The 20,965-nt window shown below is 38.4% G+C and overlaps 2 protein-coding genes across 7 annotated transcripts in view; both read right to left on the bottom strand.

Moving 5' to 3' along the window:
- Positions 1–1,457: 1,457 nt before the first annotated feature.
- LOC121858328 (tyrosine--tRNA ligase, cytoplasmic-like) lies at positions 1,458–15,798 on the bottom strand. Of its 2 annotated transcripts, XM_042354691.1 has the most exons (5): positions 15,727–15,798; positions 10,222–10,500; positions 7,542–7,739; positions 6,463–6,616; positions 1,458–4,176 (listed from the first exon to the last, which is right to left on the bottom strand). In XM_042354691.1, exons 2-5 carry the CDS (start codon positions 10,486–10,488, stop codon positions 1,880–1,882), a joined length of 2,916 nt encoding a protein of 971 aa, XP_042210625.1. In that variant the 5' UTR covers positions 10,489–10,500; positions 15,727–15,798; the 3' UTR covers positions 1,458–1,879. The 2 variants fall into 2 exon arrangements, with proteins under 2 accessions (XP_042210625.1, XP_042210627.1); XM_042354693.1 differs by lacking the exon at positions 10,222–10,500 and having other exon boundaries at positions 15,727–15,785.
- Positions 15,799–17,453: 1,655 nt separating this feature from the next.
- The window catches only part of LOC121858326 (proline-rich receptor-like protein kinase PERK8), a 40,281-nt gene continuing 36,769 nt past the window's right edge, over positions 17,454–20,965 (bottom strand). For all 5 annotated transcript variants that reach the window (XM_042354689.1, XM_042354686.1, XM_042354690.1 and 2 more), the window contains one exon: positions 17,454–20,813. In XM_042354689.1, the coding sequence (XP_042210623.1) occupies positions 20,542–20,813 (272 nt within the window). In that variant the 3' untranslated portion in view covers positions 17,454–20,541. The remainder of the gene's footprint in view (positions 20,814–20,965) is intronic.

Genomic DNA, 20,965 nt, shown 5'->3' with positions numbered 1-20,965 from the left:
GTTCTGTGATGATAAGTTATTCTGAGGTTTAAGATAAACTTCCATTGCCCAAACATACCGGTACTCAAATTATAATAAAAATTTTATGGGCTGGAAACTGAATGACTGCATATTTAAAAAGTATTTCTGTACAGTATATCTTTAAGATTCAACAATAACTATAATAATAAGGTATTAATAAAGTGAATCTGGTCATAAAGCAGCATTTAATTTCATCAAATTTGTCAATTACAGCTTTTAGTTCCCCGAAAGATTGTCAATATTACTTTACCTTTGGTTTGGATCGGAATACAGGATTATCACTTTACTGTACTAAAACTATCATTGATAGTACGGTACTGAAGTTAACATATTTGATGAAAATTCTACATGTTACTGCTCTGAATGTAGGAACAAGTAAAAATTTAACGATCATAATGTTTAGAAAAAAGTACAAAACTCGACTTTGCTTCTCACCTGGTGACCTCTATACAATTATATATACCGGGTAACCTTATTATATTGCAGCTTCTTATGAAAAGAAGTATAGTACAGTACAGTAAGTCCTCACTTAACGTTGTGGTTGTGGTTCCGTTCCTGAAAACCGCAACGTTAACGGAATCAATTTTCCCCATGAGAAATAGATAAAATACGGGAGTTACATTCCCCAGCCTCCCTTTGCCCCATAAAATACATTACATAAACATAAATTCAATGGAGTTTTTATAAAAAATAGTATATATTATACATCCAAAAAGATAAATACCGTAGTCATTTCTGCTACAACGCGATAGTTGCGTTCTTGTGAAACCTCGTGTTGTAGAAATTCACGCAATAAAAATTACAGAGCTTATGGATAAAATAGGGTGAGGTGCCTATTACTCTGGCCGTGATCTCACAGATTTGCTAGCACTCAAGCTTGTTCCAGCAATCGTGTTATAGCCTTTCTTTTACTTTTGCCACCGGCAATTCGATCACCAGAATGCTTCTCGGAACATTCTTCTTACCTTCTCTCTCCATATTCATCGGAAACACAACAAAATTGGAGAAAACAGCGAAAATCACGGACACTTCACAGAGCAATCGACAGAAACTGCGCGATTCAACTGATCACGTGATGTAAACAAAGTGTGCTGGTATAAACCATTATTAGTCCACACTGCGAAACTATTCTTTTTACTTATTCTTTTCATACAGTATTTATGAGCAACAGCTAAATTTGCAAAAAAAAAAAGAACAAAATTTAGAGAGTACCTCTCAAAAAACACTTCACAAACAAAACACACGAATCAATTGAACATGAGATGTCGAACGTGAACTGTAAACATTGCATAACCCCGCGCCACGCTTAAAACGTTGAGGATGGAATTGTGTTACAGACAACATTCGTATGCAAAAGTTCTCATTTTACAAACAGCGTTCCCCTATTCATCAATCGCGTTGACAAAACATGCGTTATAGCAGAAATGACTGTAAACTAAATCATTTTGTATTGTACTCACTAATGGGCGGAGGCGGAGCGAGTGTGTGGTGGGTAGAGGAGAGGAGAAGGGTGGTGAGTCACTGAGACCCAGAGGGTGGCTCCTCCTCCCGCTCTGACTGGGTGAGAGAGGATGATGCGCCGTACAAAGTAGTCCATGACGACGTTATACTGAATCGGCGGGACATTGTCCGAATCATGGGTATCTAAAGAGTAGCGACGTTATAACGAAACAACGTTGTTGGGGGCAACGTTAAACGAGGACTTATTGTACTGTATTCTCTTGGGCCAAAGTGGTGAAACAACACTGAGCAATACAGTATATAGTAAATAACATTGCCATTTCTTTGATTATTATTTTGCACTTATCAAAAATAACTATTACATATCGTAAGTAACAATTTAAAAGTTATAAAGCTATTATTTAATGGGAGCATCTTTGAGACTAGCCACTGTAACCGGACCACTGCTGGTGCTCAAAATATTACCGTTCCATGTTGCTGTTAGTAATCCATTAGTCCTGAAACCCTCCAACATCTTTACTAAAGCATTACTCTTTTTTGTGTTTAAGACAGAGTCTGGTTCTCCTTCATAACCTTCTGCCAATACTCGGTCACCTGGTTTGCTCCCAGGAGCAGGCTGGAGTGGTTCTACAGCTGCTGGCTCACTAACTGAGGCACACAACACCATCCCAGCGGATCTAACTCCCCGCATAGTTGCAGGTTTCAGATTTGCCAACACTACGACCATTCTTTCTTGCATTTCTTCTATTGGGATAAATTTGACCAAACCACTAACAATTGTCCGTGGTTCATCCTCACCAATATCAATTTTTTCTACATAGAGTGAATCTGCCTCTGGATGTCTTGAAATTTCAACAATTTTTCCCACAACCATATTAAACTTGGAAGGTAAAAAGTCATCACTATCACCAGCAGTTTTCTGAGAGCCCTTTGTTTTTTTTGGTGGAGGTGGATAAGCCTTGCTTTGTAGTTTCTTCATGAGGGGTGTTCCTGTTGCTTTACTTATAGGATTGATGAACCTCTTTATGTATTCTAGAACACTGTTTTTTAGGTCACCTGGATGCAAATTCTTTTGAGCAAATACACCCTCCAAGTTTTGAAAAGACTCAAACTCCAAATCACCACCATTTTCTTCTGAACGTGTTATTCTAAATTTCTCCTCCCCTAGCAATGGCATGATCACTACATTTACAAGCGACAGCACTGGGTTAAAGTTAATATTTCCTTCCTCACAGAATGCAGATTTTAGTTTCTTTTTTAATTGTGCCTCTTGCTCAATGAGATCAATAAACTCCTCTTCAGGTGTAAGAGCAGCTCTGTTTAATAGAGTTGGCAGTTCAGCTCCAGACAAGTGGATGCAGGGTACTCCACCTACCAAAGGTATATTTTTCTCAGTAAAGTCAAACAATGGTACATGCTTTGCACCACAAAAATGAATGTTGGCTTGTAAATGTTTCTCATCCAAAGCCATCATGTCTGGGTAAAGAAGAGCAGAAAGAAGGTTAGGATCTCTCAGGACAGTTGACACAGAATCATTTGAATCCTTACATGTAACAAGTGCTGTCATCCTGTATAAATCTAAGACATAATCCTCATTCTTTTGGAAGTCACTACCTTTAATAAATTTGACATTTTCAAGTGGAATTTCATTTGTAGACATAACAGCTTTGATTAACTCTATAAAATACTCAGCTCTGTGTGGGGCCACATCCCATGGGACTTGACACCCATCTAAATAAGAGATAATATCTGAGGTTACAACAGTAACATGACAACCTGCAGCTAAGAAATCACGCACCTTAGCAATGTGTCCAAGCATACCAAGCTCTGGCCGTCTTGTTATTGGAACTGTCCACAACACATGAGGAGAATAATTGAATGCAGTATTCAATGTAGAGGGTGGTGTTAAGGCCAAATTCTTACTCATTAAATTTACTCGATCATCAAGACTTAACCCTTCAATGGTCAGCTCTTTTGCTTCACCAAATTTTTTAGCTTCATGGGCTGCAGGACACACCTGCACCTGACTGGAGAGTGGATATGCCCTTTTCACAAGTTCCTGCAATTCAGGTTTCTCAAATTCTTTCCGTATATGTTCTAAAAGCTTGTTTAAAAATTTTATGACAAACTTCTTTATATCACCTCCATGTACTTTTCCATCAATAAAGCTTGCTTGCAACTGTTCAAAGGAAGAAAAGTTTTGTCCACTGCAAAGTTCAAATGATTTACCTTGGCTTTCCAAAACTGGAAATACTACATAATTCACAAAAGCCATGACACCATTATCAGGTGAAGAGGGATCACATGTTGCTCCACTCAGCTTATCTTCAACTGCCTTAGCAGAATCCAAAAGATCTATTTTAGAATCAATTTCTGAAGACGACATTTTACCTCCACTTAAACCAGGAACCATAGGATTCATCAAGTGGGATCTTTTTTGGTAACCAAGTTTGGGTAAATACTTTTCAGCATAGGTAAAAATTTTCCTTTGATCAACCCCACCAAACTGTGCATCTACTCCAAGATACTCTTCATCAAGTGCTTGGAGTCCAGGATACAGAAGCCCAGACTGGAAAGGAGCTTCTATCTGCTTAACTACTTCTGCTCCAGCTTTCTTGGCATCATGTTCAGTCACCATAGCAGCTAACTTGTACATATCATCAGTGAATTTTGTTCCTAGCTGATAGCTTGTGCCTAGAAACAAGACATACATAAATTAATACATAATTATTTGGGTAGCAAAATAACAAGCCACCCAGACTGAAATGTAGGAAGAGCACAAATATATCAATGATCTGACAGGTAAATTAAAAAAGTCTTTCCTATTTTAAAAAGCATTACCTTAGTCTCAGGATTAAGCTTTATCTCTGTATAAAAGTTTTTAAATAAATTCTTCTGAAACACAACTGAGTCAAAAGTTGAATCCATCCAACTTTCTTACTGTGTTCTCTTAAGCATCTTAAAAATGCCCATTAACTATCAGTTATACAGCACAATATACTCTTGAGTACAGTACAGTATCTGCTTTTCTTAACCCTTAAAGTACTAAGCCCATCAATCGATGTGTTCCATGTAGGGCATTAATCCCATCGATCGATATGGGGGCATGTCCTGGTTTTGCTTACAAATTGCTTGCCTTTATTTGGCCGGAAATACAAAGCCATATGGCTACTAAATTTGGGAAAAATTATTTGTGGTAATTGTAAGCTTCCCTCCATCGTTCCTCTGTAACTTCTCGACTACGATGACTCTTTAAGACACTGTTCCATCTTCGTTCATCCCCCGCCTCCTCTGACCTATCCTCACTACCCTCAACTATGGTACCCAGAATCATTAGTTTTCACTGGTAAATCCTAACTGCTTATAAATATTGGATCCCCATGTTTCATTAACAAATCCTGAATATTTCTTGTTTTACTGCCAACAGTGTATGTTCGCTCAAAGTATGAAAATACATCCAGCGAGTCTCCAGCAACAAATACAGGTAAAGTACTTTGAATAGTTAAGAGAAAAACTGAAGATAATACACTAGAGAAATTGGAGAAAGGTGTCCCAATCAGTTCCCTAGGTAAAGATCATGGCAGTATAATGTTGAACAATCTACAATATTCAAAGCCAGAGACACAAATTACAAATTGTTATGACCAGACAAATAAATGTCTGATAAAACATACAAGTACAGTACAGGTATTTTGTATGTACAGTACTGTACATGGGGTCCTCACTATATGTCAGGGATGTGTTCCAGAGAAATGTAACTTAAGTTATTTTTCCACAAATTCTGTGGCAGTCCATATCTCACAAGTGTTAAGTTGCCACCACGCCAAAATATGTCAGTCTCCTCTCACACGACTGATTGTTGACGCCATTGTTATTTGTTACATAGCCACAGAGTTTGTGAATGTCACTTCAATGTGATAAGTGTGCTTTATGAATAAATAATATACTGTACTGTATACTGCACAGTAATAAAAACATACAAGAAAAAAAAAGTGTAGGGGTATATTGTGTGTTGGAGAATATCGAGTCTAGAAATCACCATAACACATGGGCGCTGTTAGCTGTGAGAAGGCTACGCACATTTAATTGTTACACAAAAAAACATAACAGCCATGGAAATATTATTTCAGTGCTCTAATGTAACTTAGATATAAAGAAAATAAACTATAAAATGAGAATATTAAGAGTAGGAAGTCAATCGTGTCGAAGGTAGGGAGGATGGCTGGAAAACTCCACTCTCAACCCTCTTAAGACAACTGTAAGTGTTTTCACCATAATGGACAAGTTGACGGTTCTGGGTAAACACAAGAAATGCACTCTGCCACGTTCGTAGAGTGATATAACAGTCGAGATAAGTTAATTTCTCTAAAAACAGGGTCGCCATTTGCAATGACATAATCACCTTCCCTGCAAACGACGCACGGATGGAGATACGAGTCAATTGAGAGGTATGTAATGACATTGTCTGGACTTTGTTTTGAGAATGCCTGATGCTAGGTAAACATGACAACATAGTGCTGCTATTGTTTTGATGATTCACTAATGAACCACTGGGATATATCATCATTTATATTAATGAATAGGTAAAATTTTACTTTAACTGCCATAAGTATTTGGATGCTTAGATTAGAGACCAGCAATATTGGGTAACTTTTAAGTTTTGGTCATCCCTGTTCTTAGACTTGCAGACTATGTTTTTTTTTTCTGGTGGTTTGCGATGTGTTATGAATGATTTAGACCTTCATTTCTATCGGAAATCACCAGTTTTGAGTTACTACCCCCCCTCTTACCGATGTATGTTAAGTTAACCTTATAACTCATCATACCCTAACCTAATGTAACATATGACCTGTATTTTTTATGCTGCTTGTTCAGTGGGTTTAAAGTCTCTGATCCCTCTTCAATAGAAATATGACATGCATTTTTCAGCTTTCTCTCACTACTTTTCCTCACACGAATGAGGAAAAATTAAATTCTTACCTTGTACAAAACGAAGCTTCTCAGTGGACACACCAATGGCAGAAAGCATGGCCTTGATGACAGCTTCATAGTATTTTGTGCGGAACTGGATTAACTCCCAGGGAGCTTTCATGTTGTCTAAATATGCATGAAGGTCAGCCAGAAGGATGGTAACCTAAAAAAAATAAATAAAAATCAGTTTAGTGACAATACAGCAATGATTTATAATCATATCAGGATTTTATAAATTATTGTAATAATTTATAAGTGACCAATTAAACATTTAAAGCTTCGGTTAACGAATTCCTTACAAATTTTTCCCCAACATGTTTTCGCCTGCATTTGGCTGCTCACCAGCTGTAGTATTAGTCCGCCAATACAGTAATCGGTTTTAGGGCTTAAATTCTTTACCATTTTAGTAAATATCAAGAAGGTTGTGCTATTCAATAATTTTAAAAGTTTTATATTAAATTTTTTAGTCATTTTAACAATTATTGTAACATAATTGAAGTACAGGAAACTAGTTTTTTGCATGTCAAACAGCCACTCAACACACCAAGCTTGGCGTCAGTTTGTTTATCGGTTCAGAGGAAGGAACATCCTGTTTGAGACTCTTCAACATAAATGCTTTTTTTCTGTTTCCAGTCAAATTATTGGTCATTTTGAAATATGTTTGTGTTGATTTAAAGAAAATAATCTTGAATTACACTAAGTGAACTAAAATTTTATGGGTGAAATGGCACCATGGGGTGACTTCTCTTCCACCCCAATGCCTTCTCTTCTCCCTTCTCCTCCACCCCCATTCTAATTCCCATCATCATCCAGGAGCCTTCAACATACACACCTCAAAGTATGTGTACTTTTCTACCTTTTTTGTTGAATTTAGGCAATTTTTGGTGAGCTGGAACCAATTACCCAAAAACCCATTGAAACAATGGTTTCGGTTAACGAGCAACCTTCTAGAACGAATTGTGCTCGTTAACCGAGGGACCACTGTATATATACATGTACAGTACAGTACCACATTATACCTACAAATGATCGGTTAGATTCATGGAGTACCTCCTAACCTTTTACTGTACAGTATTATTTAAACTCACTTCACATCCAGCCTTCAGAAAATCTGCAATTTTGGTCATAGGCACAAAGTATGCAACATGTGGCTTCCCTGTAGTGGCAGTACCCCAGTAAATTTTCAACGGCCTTTCCTTCAAGATTGTCATCATGCGGTCCTCTCCAATAACTTCATCTAATCTCCGGGTGATGAGCTTCAAGTTTTCTTCTGGAGTCATCTTGTTCTGATAAAATAAGAGAGAGGAGAGCATTTTAATTAAAAATTTCTTTTAATAGGCTAGAAGAGTTTTCACTGACACAATATGTATCTCTTGTTACAATCTGAAAATTTGAAGCGCACAATATCATGAACAGGAAGTAATTTATCACAAAAAGGTTGATATTTTGTAAAATGCACTAATAACAACAAACAGGTCACTATTTCTAATAAAGAAGACAAATTAAGAGTTGATCCAGAAAGTCTAATAGTCCTACAATATTTCCACAGGTTTCCAAAGAAGAAGAAGAAGAAGAAGAAAGAAAAAAAAAAGGGGGGGGGGGGGAGAAATAGAGGAAAAAAAAAAGTAACACCTTAAACATTAGTGGTTGGGACTAATTTATTAATCAGTTAAAAATTCCCTTTACAACCCTCTAGAAATAACAGTCACCCTTGTCTCACACACTTCCTTCAGCCTTCATAGGGAAAGGACGTGTATAGTCGGCGCTGCCCGCTGACTCTGCTGTGGTCTCTTGACCATGGAGACAGCTGCCAGCCTGGTTTGTCAGGCCTTCATTTTCCCCATCTAGATTTATCAACATCCTCCCACCAACAGTACAGCGCAAAGATTGACGATCAACTCACAACTGATATACAAAAGTGAAAATTTCAACTCGAAAGAGAGAAACAACTGTTAGAGTGAGAATCAGTGCTTAGCCGTCAATGTTGACCTGACCCTTGACCTGACTCACCCAGCCCGCAGTACACTCGCCACCACCAACACTGGATGAGAAGCCAAGACGCACTCCAAACTGCATCAGGAGAGAAATGAGGACTCTCTACTCCACCCAGGTGAGGAACCTTAAACTCCTAACTACATCACATGAGGAACAAGAACCATCTCCAACACCCTGTATGAGCTGAAGGACCTACCCTGACAACGTGGTAGACGTGCTAAACATCTGCAGCTGTAGTGAGGTAGCGGCTTACCACCCAGGTACGACGGCCATCCAAACAGTGGGGAGGACCTTGTTGGCGCCAACATCAGGTCACAAGAATGTCTACAGACCAGCTCCCACTGTACCAGATCTAAAGTTAATCTCTATGTTGACTATGTTTCTTATGTCTTTGTATTGAAAGCTTTTGTCAATAAAGTGACCCACTCCCCGCTTCCACCATATGTAACCTATCATCTCTGTTCATTGTATATTTTCAGCCTTAGGGCTGCCATGTTACCTTAATAAACCATTAATTATTATTATTATTACTACTATTGACAACACAACATATATATAACCGTACTCACTCTTGATCTGTTCTATTCTTTCTGTTCTTTTATTCTCCTATGATATCAGTTGACAATAATATTTAAGCAGGACCTTCTCAGATGGGTCCCACTGGTCAGGAAAGTTGTGGACCCCAGGACCGACCTGATCATCATCAAACTACTGGGGCCTCAACTGACGTCACCGCGGTTGCTGGAGGATCGGCTTTTATCAAACTTAATTTTTCCAACATTCGCAGTCTGAGATCTAATTTCATTTCTGTGGAGCACCATCTTTTAACTGCTTCCCCCAACCTCTTACTACTATCTGAACTTCAACTGACCAAAGCAGCTTCACCCAAACCTTTTCAAGTCCCCAACTACAACCTCAACTGGTTCAGCCATGTTAATATTGTTATTATTATCCACTCTGTATCTGTATTTTTCTGGCTAAATAAACTGTTACAATTCAATTCAATTCTTTCCATCCTAAGGGAAGTGTATGTGCCTACTGCAACACATTATCCACAGTATTAGCCCACAATAATAAGAAAATTTTGCAGAAAAATGCGATTATTGTTGGTTTGAAGATCAAACAACTGGACACCACGGGTAGTTATTCTCATTCAACTCGCAATAAAATAATAACTATTCACAGTACTAACTTCCAGTTTTCACAGTTCACTAGGAGAGGGATTGAGCTACACACAAAAAAAAGAACCCTCTAGCTTAAAAAACAAAAAAAGTTATGGGTGTTTGAACTTGGAAAAACTTTAAACGTGTTTTTCTCATTTTTTTTTTAATTTGGCGCTTCACCCCCTTCTAATGCGGAGCGCCTCAATTGGTAAGTCAAACTTCCTTTCAGACAGGTTTTATGCTACACACAGGCCATGACATTGATTGAGTTACCTTCTACATATAATAACTGGACCCCAGATATGAAAGTTAATGGTTGTTTGGTAAACCAACTACAGTATAGAACTGTAAGGTACAGTACTGTAATCCACATCTGACCTCTTGGTAATCTGTGGGAGCCAAGTCTGGGATTTGGCTGACCCTTAACAGTAATATTCATTATTTAAGCAGTTCGTTCAAGCAAGGGAGACCTTTAAGCTGGTAAATAACTAACTGCCTTATGTTTCTAAATTTACCCAAACACTGGAAATCTTTATACTGTACTGAATTGTATTTGAGAGGTTTATGATTAAGCAATACATGCAAGACCTGCACTCTGGAGATAGCTTACCTTCTTAGTAGGAGGCTCCAGGGAAGCTAAGACATTGTCCACAGTTGTGTGTTTTCCAGGCAGTTTTTCCTTTCTGAAACTTTTCATGTGGATAAGCCACCTATTCAAATGTTCATAATTAGATAAATCCTCCAAAACGGACTGTAAAGCATTATTTACCACTTCATCACTTATTGTTGGCTCATACCCATTTATATAACTAAATTCACAAAAATGATAATTTAAAGTTTTTAAAGCTTCTGGTGTCCAATGCTTTTTATCATTCATTTTCAAACAAACCTGAAAAATAAAAAACAAAACAATATAAATGCGTGCTTACATCACTCACAATACAGTAGTACTGTACAATATAGTAAAAGCTTCATTTGGAAGTTTATTATCTGGCATGCTCTAATAACCAATACATACAGTATGTCCAATCTATTTATTGTATCTATGTACAGTGCTGCAAAGTTTAAAATTTAAATGAGCAATAATATAATCACTGCAGTACAGTATATGATATATGACAAAAAAGTAACAGCTTGCAATGGCCAGGTACCCTGGCTAAATGGAAAACAGTACACCTAATAATGTTGACTGATTCTAAACCTCACTTATACCATATTTATGTTTATAATATATTTTTACCCAGTACACATGAACAATTCCTGGTGACGTACATTTAATGGTACAGTGTAATGGTGGAGGAGACAGTTAGCACCAGAAGGATTTTATGGAACTGCACCAAATTTTCAAATGTTGTTTGAATGGCGAGTAATAAGATCAAACAACAATGCACAAAACCTATTAGAACCTGACCTAACCTAAATTCCTAAACTGTTAATTGTTATTTCGATTTTCTTACTTACTATCATCTAAACAACATCTCTAGGAAAATTTAACGAATTCAAACCAATATAAATCATTATAAACACACCCGATGAGATAGCCATTCATTTCTTGACATGTAAACAAAGATTATGAATACTCCTGTATAGCAGACAAGTAAACCAAAGCAAGGTCGTCACGGAAGATCCGATGGTGCCAATGTCATGGACACAGTTATACCGATAATATTTTCACACCCATACTTACTCATATTAGGCTCCATCGTCTATAAACAGGTGTGAAACGAGCAAGCTACCCCAAGAGAGAGATTTGTTTTCTATATTACCCCTGTATCGTAAATTTAAAATGATGAAGTAACATGTATGAGTAGCAGTAAGTGATGTATACCGTACCTACCAGTAGGTGAAGCATTCAAGATTCAGTATGTATACGTTGAAAGCTTCAAGTACTGTATATTTAATGTAGTTAAAACTGTACCCAGATGATGTATATATGAATTCCCAGCTAAATCTGTGATAACTGTTTTTACCTCTTGTCAAGCTATGAGTTATCCATTCAAAAGTGAAGTTATGTCTTTGATTCCCAGCCATCAGAGAACCTTATGACTGTACAGTAAACCCTCAATAATTCAGCATTTGATAACTTTAGATTCGCCCCACCCGCCAGCCTGCCTCTCCCTCCTCCTCCCTCCGCTTGGGCAAGCGGCGCGGTAAGGTTGCGCAGTGTGTGTCTTTGTTGCGTTATCACTGACGTCATATGACGTATCAGACCTGTGATTGGCCATGCATCCCTACCCCCCTCTGCTGCTAGCTGTAATTGGCTTAAAGTATTATGACGTGTCCACCCGGGTGAGGGAGGGAGGGAGGAAAGACGACGCTTGACCTAGCCGCGGCAGTTTCATCCCTCAAGGCCACTCCGTGTAAACGCGCATCCATTGTTCCGTAAAATGGCTTCCGCCGGACCACCACCCCCAGGGAAGCCCTGACAACTGTAAGTGACAGTGATGGTGATTCACCTAGTAATGGTGATTCACCTGAGGGCCAGTAATCTGCCCTCTGCCTCGGAACCAGCCTCCATCCCCGTATGCCGACCCATCTCTTCTACTACAGTGAGTGTTACACCTAATTTTTAGTTTTCTAACCTAACCTTTATTTTTCCTATGTTAACCTTTATCTTTCCTAACCTAACCTCTTCTATATTACCTGTTTTTTCATACCATCATAAAGTTAAGATAAAGTTTTTACTACAACATAGTTGTGTGTCGTCAAAAAGTGGAGTTTGGGGATCGGCCCGGACTCCATTTCAATTAATCCCATATGTTATGTTATTCACTTTACGCGTTCCTCACTTTACGCGGGACCCTCCGGGTTACATTAACCGCGTAAAGTGAGGGTTAACTGTATATACATTTTTTTTTCTCCATCTACAATCATAAATGACCTGTAGTGAGCAGGGTATGAAGGATGAAGGAAATTAAAGGGTAAAACACAACGAAAAACCGATCATACAACACTAAAATGATGTCTATACCTGCTTTGTACGTAAACAAATTAATTTTTTACCGTAAATATTCAGCCGATAAACCTGTCATGTTGGTGCATGTTGTTGTCTGTTCTTTGTTTGTTTCTGTTCAACAAATGAGCAGCTCAATCCGATTGTACACTCATGTCCACAACGCTCCCTGCGTCTCCAAATTACACCATGCAACTTCAACAATGTTGCACTCATTGGTACAAGATATCAAAATAAGTACTGACTGTACCTGTACTTTGTTTAATATGGAATGGGGTCTGGCTAGGAAGTTAGGCAAGGTGAAGTGCCGTATACTGTATGTCGGGGTATAAGACGGAATTTGAACCTTAAAAAAATCAGCCCAAAGTTAGGGTTCGTCTTAAACGCCGGGTATCAAATCCGAACCTCTACATCCTGTGGTTTAGTGTGTCACCAGTGGTGATGGAAAACATCGTAAAACACTCGCCTTAATCCCACGGTCCTACCACTAATTATTTTCTACTGAAACTTACGTTTGGGAAGCTGGATTAAAAATAAGATTACCGGTATATTAAAATAATGAAAATGCATTATAAACCTGTCTAACATACTGTAAATACCATAAAATAATAACATAATAAACGCAGGTATCATCACGCACTGCCCGCAATTTGCAACTGCCGTCAAAGTAAACAAACAGCCAGTCCTACCGATCGTCTCGCAAAGCAAGTTTATAAATTAAAGAAAATACCTGCAGTGTATTTTATTCCTACATTTCTCATATATTACAGTATATTATAAATAAATAAACAAATAAATCAGTAAATCCATTTCAAGGAAATAGTAAAATTTTACTCGACACCGACATTAGTTCCAGTAAAATAACCGACGCCTAAGTGACGTCACTAGTGTTTACACTACACCAGCTGGTAACGTTTGATGCAGATTATGGTAAGTAGTTGACAATATTTTGCCAATATGCTCCCAGTGGTAAGTGTCAGATTTGCGGAAGTCTTATACAGCGAGTATAGCTCAAAACCTATGTTTTAAATGGAAATTTTGGGGGTCGTCTTATACACCTCGTGGCCTTGTACGCCAAATATATATGGTAGGTTTCTTTGGTTAAGTCAGGTTCTATTACGTACAGTAATCTCGTGTTTCCCACTTTTTTTTATCGCAGTTTTGACCATTCGCATTTTTTTTACCAAAAAATTATATATATATATATATATATATATATATATATATATATATATATATATATATATATATATATATATATATATATATATATATATATATATATATATATATATATACACACATACATACATACATACATACAGTTAACCCTCGCTTTACGCGGTCCCACTTTTACTAAGTTTCACGCTATTAACGGCAACCCCGTCAAACCTTCACTTTCACGAGGTGCACCCTTTACGCTGAGAGCGGCTGGCGGTCCTCTCGCCACGCCATTTTGCATCCAAACCTCCTGCCATCCCCCCAGTAGGTTGCGCAGTGTATGTCTTTGTTGCGTTATTGGTGACGTCATATGACGTAGCGGACTGTGATTGGGCAAAGCATCCTTACCTCCCTTCCTGCTAGCTGTGATTGGTTTAATGTAGTACTATGACGTGCCCCGCCGCGGGAGCGTTCAAGCCCCTCGACCTACCGCGTCAGTTACACCCCTCCAGGCGACACCGTGTATATCGGTATCCATTGTTCCATAAGAATGGCTTCCACCGGACCACCACCACAAAGAAACCTTGCATTACCTGGACCCAGCCGCCCTAAGCCAAAGAAGACAAGACGTTCCTTAAGCTACGAAATTAAATATAAGATCATACAAGAGTTGGAGAAAGGAACAAGACAGGTTGATCTAGTGCGCCAACATGGTGTTAACGAGTCTACGATCAGGACAATTAAGAAGGATGCAGCCAAGATAAAGGAGCACATGAACATCACAAAGTCTACAGGTGCTTCTATGATCAAGTATTTCCACAACCAGGTGCTTCTCAAGACAGAAAAATTACTTGTGAGCTACTTGGTGCGTCAGGCGCGACGGAACATGGCGGTGGACACGCGCTCAGTTAAGGAGTACGCACGTGAACTGTATGCTGCAGTGTCACGAAAGATGGGAATTACAGAGCCCAAACCCTTTAATGCTTCCTCTGGGTGGTTACAGAGGTTTAAGAAGAGAAACAAGATCACCAATATCAACATTGGTGGTGAAGAAGCTAGTGCTGACCGTGTTGCGGCTAGGGAATTTCCTCCGTTTTTACGTGAGATTATGGAGGAAGGACAGTACACCGACGACCAGGTGTTTAACATGGACGAATCTGGTCTTTTTTGGAAAAAGCTACCTTCCAAGACCTTCGTTGTGAAGAATGCCAGCAAGTGTCGGGGCCGGAAGTTGCAGAAGGAGCGCATCACCGTCCTGTTTACCACCAATGCCTCCGGTACCTGTAAGCTCAAGTTATCGGTGATCCACACAGCACGCAAGCCGCACGCCTACAAGAGCATGGACATGACCAAGCTAAATGTCCACTGGCTGACCGCACGTAAGGCGTGGATGTTCTCTACACTGTTCCTCTCCTGGTTTGATGACTGTTTCGTTCCCGATGTGAAAAAATACTGGGGTTTAACCCATTACTTACATATTTACTGCATATGTCTAAGGCACAAATTATTTTTGAATCCAGGAAAAAAAGTCACAAGAAAAAGTCAGGTAAAAAGGCACGAAAAAAGCCTAACCTAACCAAACCTAAGCTAAGCCAAGTTAAGCTAAGCTAAGCTAAGCTAAGCTAAACTAACTTAACCTACGTGTAATGCCATCATATATATATTGTGTTGTCAATGTGTATAAGTCATGTGACTTTTTTCCTGTGGACTTTATTTCCGTTCACCTCGTTTTTACCGATCTACCCGGTAGCCCTAGACAACCCTCGGTTCACATGCCCCGTTGTCGGGTGAAGTGGATAATAACTTCATAAGAACATCTGTCAGGGTGAAGATAAAGACCACAAGAATGTCAGAATTAAACTGAAGACAACCAAACTCAACATATGACCCGTTATAATTAAAATTGGAGCTTGAAAGAAAGCTCAAACTTCGGTTACACTGTTCTTTTATAACGAATAAATTAAGTTTCTCTCATAAAAATAATTTCTTAACAATACTTACGATAGTTTCAGCTAAATAAGCAACACGACGGTAAACCCGACAGCCTCCATGTACACACAACCATGCGTGAGTGAGGGAGCCTGTATGTATATAAACACTAAAATAAATATGTTTATCTATAATTTTAGTGATTCAAATAAAAAAATTAAATTAATCAATAGACAACATGATTAATTTAATTAATATATTTCTGTGTTTGATATGGCACATGTTGACATACCTACATCATCCGTTTTGTCTCATTTGTCGTTGGCTTAGGATTAATTCGAAATTACTAATACTACATTTTTAATTATTAATCTTGTTTTAAACATAGTATCCAGATTTTTTAATTAAAATAAGAAATACGTTTCTATGAATAAACTGTAATTTACCGGGTTTTGCTTAATTTTCGTTTCAATGGGACCACAGATACTACACAATTTTATGTTCTGAAGGTTAACACCGAGTAACTTTAGACGGGATTATGAGAGTTGAAGAAGTGATAGCAAACTGAGAATTACTGAAACAATACAGACAAGAGAAAGTGTCTTTTTAACAGTAGGCCATGGCGGTGAAAGTAATATTTCAAGTTTCAACCACACTTTTACAATTACTGTACATTGTACAGTAATCTGGTACAACTTGAACATAATATTAGGGAATGATGCTGTGGTTTTTACAATCCGAACTGAAGTATCAATGGCACGCGAGTAATTTTGTTATTATTAATTCTATGTGAACTGGGAATCGAGGGACCTCCGCTTCTTAAATACAGACCAAACATAATTTCGAAACTCTAGAGTTCTAGACTGACGCAACGCTTCACAGGTAAGCTGGCTGTTGCGTCAGTCACAAGGCGAGATTACTTTACTTTTTGTTATGGTATCCTGACAAAGAATATGTATTTTATATATATATGTATATATTGACAGGAAATACCCAATACTGTACATATCCTGGCTATATTATTGAGTAAGCCCCACAAAAGTATTCTTTAATTTAATTAGTCAATGAGTGTTCCTGATATCAACTGTGAATTCACTACTATATATCATGTATCTGCTGTGGACCAGATTAAATTTCACACTATCTGAATTTTATAATCTATTCAGTAAATTTTCTTTGGCGTCTTTCAAGATATTTTAACCCCTCAAAAAACTGTCTCGTCTCAATAACTGTTTCCATTTCAATTCCAAACAGTCAGTATTGGAAACTGATCAATTGAGTTTTTATTTAGTTTTTTCTTTTTATTGTCGTTTCGGTCATGCAGCGAATTTTAGGATTTTAAGTTTAGGTTAGGTTAGGTTAGGTTAGGTTAGGTTAGGTTAGGTTAGGTTGAAATTATAGTTTTCCGATGGTTTTTGATGTGTTTTGAACGACTTCCAAATAGGTGTATGACAGAAACGATAATCTTTTTTTTTTGCTACCCAACCTGGATGGAAAATCAGAGTGAATGTGAATAGGACGGAGAAATGTAAAAAAAAAAAAAAAACACAAAAACAATGAGGCTTTTCCAGGCTAAATGAATGTCTCACTAGGCTAAGTAGGATAATTTAAGAGCGAAAGTTTGAAGTCTTCGGTAACAAACTTTGTAATTATATATAACAGCTGAAAAAAATAAAAAACATTTGCAAAGGAGGCAGTATTTCTCGTTTATTTATTTTTGTTGTATCTCGATTAATTCTCATTCATATATTGTGACTAACAAAAAAATAATTTTACAGTATGGATATGAATTGACACCGAGCCTTTTCATTTTATTAAGTTTCAAAATATTTACATCTCTTTATAAATGGGAAGAAAAGATGTGATCAGGATCTTATGGGTTTATACAAAACAATTTTTATACACGAACTGTACACGAGTTGATCACAAACTTTTCCCTCACAGTTATACACTACAAGATTATAAAATCACAAGTGTTTGTAAGCACTAGCCAAAATAACGAGGAAAAGGGTAGCACCAACTGTATAAGGCTGTCTCCAAAGAAGCAATTATTCTACAGGTTGCTTGTGCTTCACGACCCTTACAGATGCTGGGCCAGGGCGACTTCCATTGGCCGAGTGTATGATATATTTTGTGTCGTGGGTTCACTAGATCCGGGTCTCATTACCCTATCAGAGGACACCAGAGCCTAAGTAGACCATTGACTATCCAGAGACTAGTATCTTGCAAACAACTAGTTCCCTAGTCCATAGACCATTTGATTCTCATAGACTAGTTTCTTGCAGGCCATCAACTACCCGTTGACCAGTTTCCTGCAACTCACTAGCTCTATGTAAACCAACTTCCTGCCTTTCTGTAGATGTACCGTAGATCAGCAGATTTCAAAGCAGTATCATTCTTCGGCTCGTGTACCTGTATAATGTGAAGTCATTAACTATTGTGTTCTACTTTTGATTTACTACCTGGCAAGTGGATGTAACTCACCAGGGCAATCGTTTATAAAAGTTTGTACGCCATCTAACTGGTCTAATCGGCGAACTTTTGCTACTGCACCCGGATGACAGCCAAAATGGCGTCATGATTGCAGGTGATACTATCGTTACTAGAGCGTTCCCTTACTCCTATTTCAGGAGAGAAAAAATACACACAAATCTTTGAGAACCCTGACCTGGAACTGCGTTCCCGCCACTGTTCTGTATATGTAGCTTGAAAAATGTATTGAGTGAATCACCTGATTTCTACTCCGCACCTCGACTGTCTGAGATCAAACAATTCGAGGATTAGTAATCGTATCTTGTAAGAGAAACACTCTTTTTGTTTTGTTATTATTCTTGAGAAGATAATTTTTTGACGCTCTTTAATAGTTCACAGCCTTGAAATTGCTTTTTACAGACCAGATAAATCAGTGGATCAGAAATAGTTGAAAGTACATAACATTAATAATTTTTTGTCTCTTAGATATTTATGTTTCAGTGGAGCTTTTAAAGTTTATCTCTTGAATTTGAATTTACTACGACCATGACTAAACTGCTTAGAAACTAAGCATAAAAATGACGCTGGATAAAGACTAAACACAGTTAAAAACTGTGCTCATAACTAATAGCTGGTTTGTATAAAACGATATGCACACAGGTTTGCGAGTTCTCTCGGATTTAATGGAACACTCGCAACACAACCTTTGTTACGATTTAAATTTTTGTATTATTTCTGAAACACAGAACTACTTTTAGGTTTTGTAACTTTACTTACAAAGATATTAAGCAAGATCACAGACGTTATGTTGTCATAACACCACGGATATAGACACTGTTGACAAGTGAACACTGCAGACACTACTAGTATATTCACAGAACTACTATTAATAACAAGTGTGCTGGTTCAATGAAGACCCTCACCACTTATTACATAACTTGGTAATGTCTCTGAGTCACGTAGAGAGCAGTGCACAAAGTGAAGACGAGCGAAATAATGCTTTTCTTGTCAGAAAACTTTGATGTGCATATTGACTGAGTTAAACACTGATCTCAACCCCCTTGCTCCCAGAGAAGAACGAGATGACAAGTGTAATAATTCACGTTTCCAAAACCTCGAACCAATTTACAACGCTAGAGCAATGGAAAACTGTTCACATTAATAAAAACCTTCACGTCTCCAGCAACCACTTACAATCCTTGTGTGCCAGAAAAAACTTTCATCCCGCCCGTGGGTTTGTCCCTGACTTTACCACATTAGGAAGCGCAGTTTGTGTACAAGCGTGAGGCACACGTCGTATCATCGTTTTCTGTCTGTAATGGATAATAAGTGAATTCTAATTTTGGGTTTACGTTGCATACTGCAAGTAAACACTGTGTATCCTTAGTAAGTAAATATTGAGCAATTATGGGACCATCTCAAAACTTTGTGGGGCAGTGGTCGGAACATCTTCCTCACTAAAATTGACGTATCACTTTTATACATTACCTAAGTTGGTTTGATAACATTATTCTCTTGAAATGGTATTCACAAGCTTGGGGGTCAGAGAAGTTTAAATGCGTTTTTGAAACCAGGAAAAAAGGGTTCGTGAACTCGTCGATTTAGTCAAAGGTTCATTAAAGCAGAAGAGGAGATACTGACTATACGAGAGAGGAGGTTAACTTCCCTGATGAAGTTCGATATGAGGCAGATCCACCAACACCAGGGTGAAGGACTAATATACTGTATATAATTATGTCTGATGTGTCAGCAGGATCTGTGGTAAAGGATATGTTACGGGTCAAGAAGATTATGATAGGTGTCTGTCTTTGTTGTTATAGAATATTACAGGATAAACTTCTTTCTGTCGAATTCCGCAATAAGGATCTTCGTACATAGTCTAAAGGTATGTATACCATGCTTTGTCTAGTAATATATCAGAGTACGTTATGCAGTACTGTTATAAATGCTATTTGGTACACAGTAGTAAACAGAAGCATTCAGGTCCCCAGTACAATGTTTAGTCCTTCTATTCTAGAGTGACATAGCAACTTGCCCAGGAGTCGACTCGTGTCTTAGTTAATCACGCCACTGTCTCTTAGTTCATCTTTTGATGTAACACTTGTCAATTACATATTTCAATTTTTTAGTTCCTCACGCCTTTGTTCTAGTTCATCACGCTAATATCTCAGTTCATCACGCCAGAAGACCTTATTAATCACTGTCTTATTGTCCAGAAAATCTATATTCCTGGCGGGCAGACTCCCAAGGCAACGGGGAAGCTTCTGTTGTGTGGGCACCGAGGTGAAGGCAGGACGACTCACACTTCTATCACAATTTAAACATACAATATCTAATATAAGTCTGACTTGTCTATTTGCAAACTTTTGAAATATGCTCTTAGATTCGTGAGTGGGTGAGTCACTGAAGCCTTTCCTATCTGGGCGGTGGCTGGAGGCCGTGTCCAGTGTCAGCTAGGGCGCGGGCAGCCAGCTGTTCTATCTCCTGAAGCAGCTGCTCGGTCTCGAGGTCAGTGTGCTGCCACGTCTCGTCCTCCATGCCGCCCCTCAGGCTTAGTGTGGAAGCGCGGAAGTCCCACTCGAGGCTATTGGGCGTGGAGCAGGAAGAGCGCGGCACCCAGCTGTTTGACTCCGCCGTCTGGGACCTTTCCTCTTCTCTGAGGGACTCCCTGCTGGCTCGTGCGAGACCTGTCGGGGGACACGTGACAGCTCTCAGAATGTCAGAGGAAGGATGAGTTACTGAGTAAGATCAAGGGAGAACTTGCATAATAGGATAAAATTATCATCTGGGGTTGTGCCATTTATTATTGTGTGTTAGTGGTTATACCAGAAACTTGAGT

Source organism: Homarus americanus, unplaced genomic scaffold (genome assembly GCF_018991925.1).
Source record: "Homarus americanus isolate GMGI-L3 unplaced genomic scaffold, GMGI_Hamer_2.0 scaffold57980, whole genome shotgun sequence".
Lineage (NCBI taxonomy): Eukaryota > Metazoa > Arthropoda > Malacostraca > Decapoda > Nephropidae > Homarus > Homarus americanus.
This window is presented reverse-complemented; position numbering and strand designations above follow the sequence as displayed.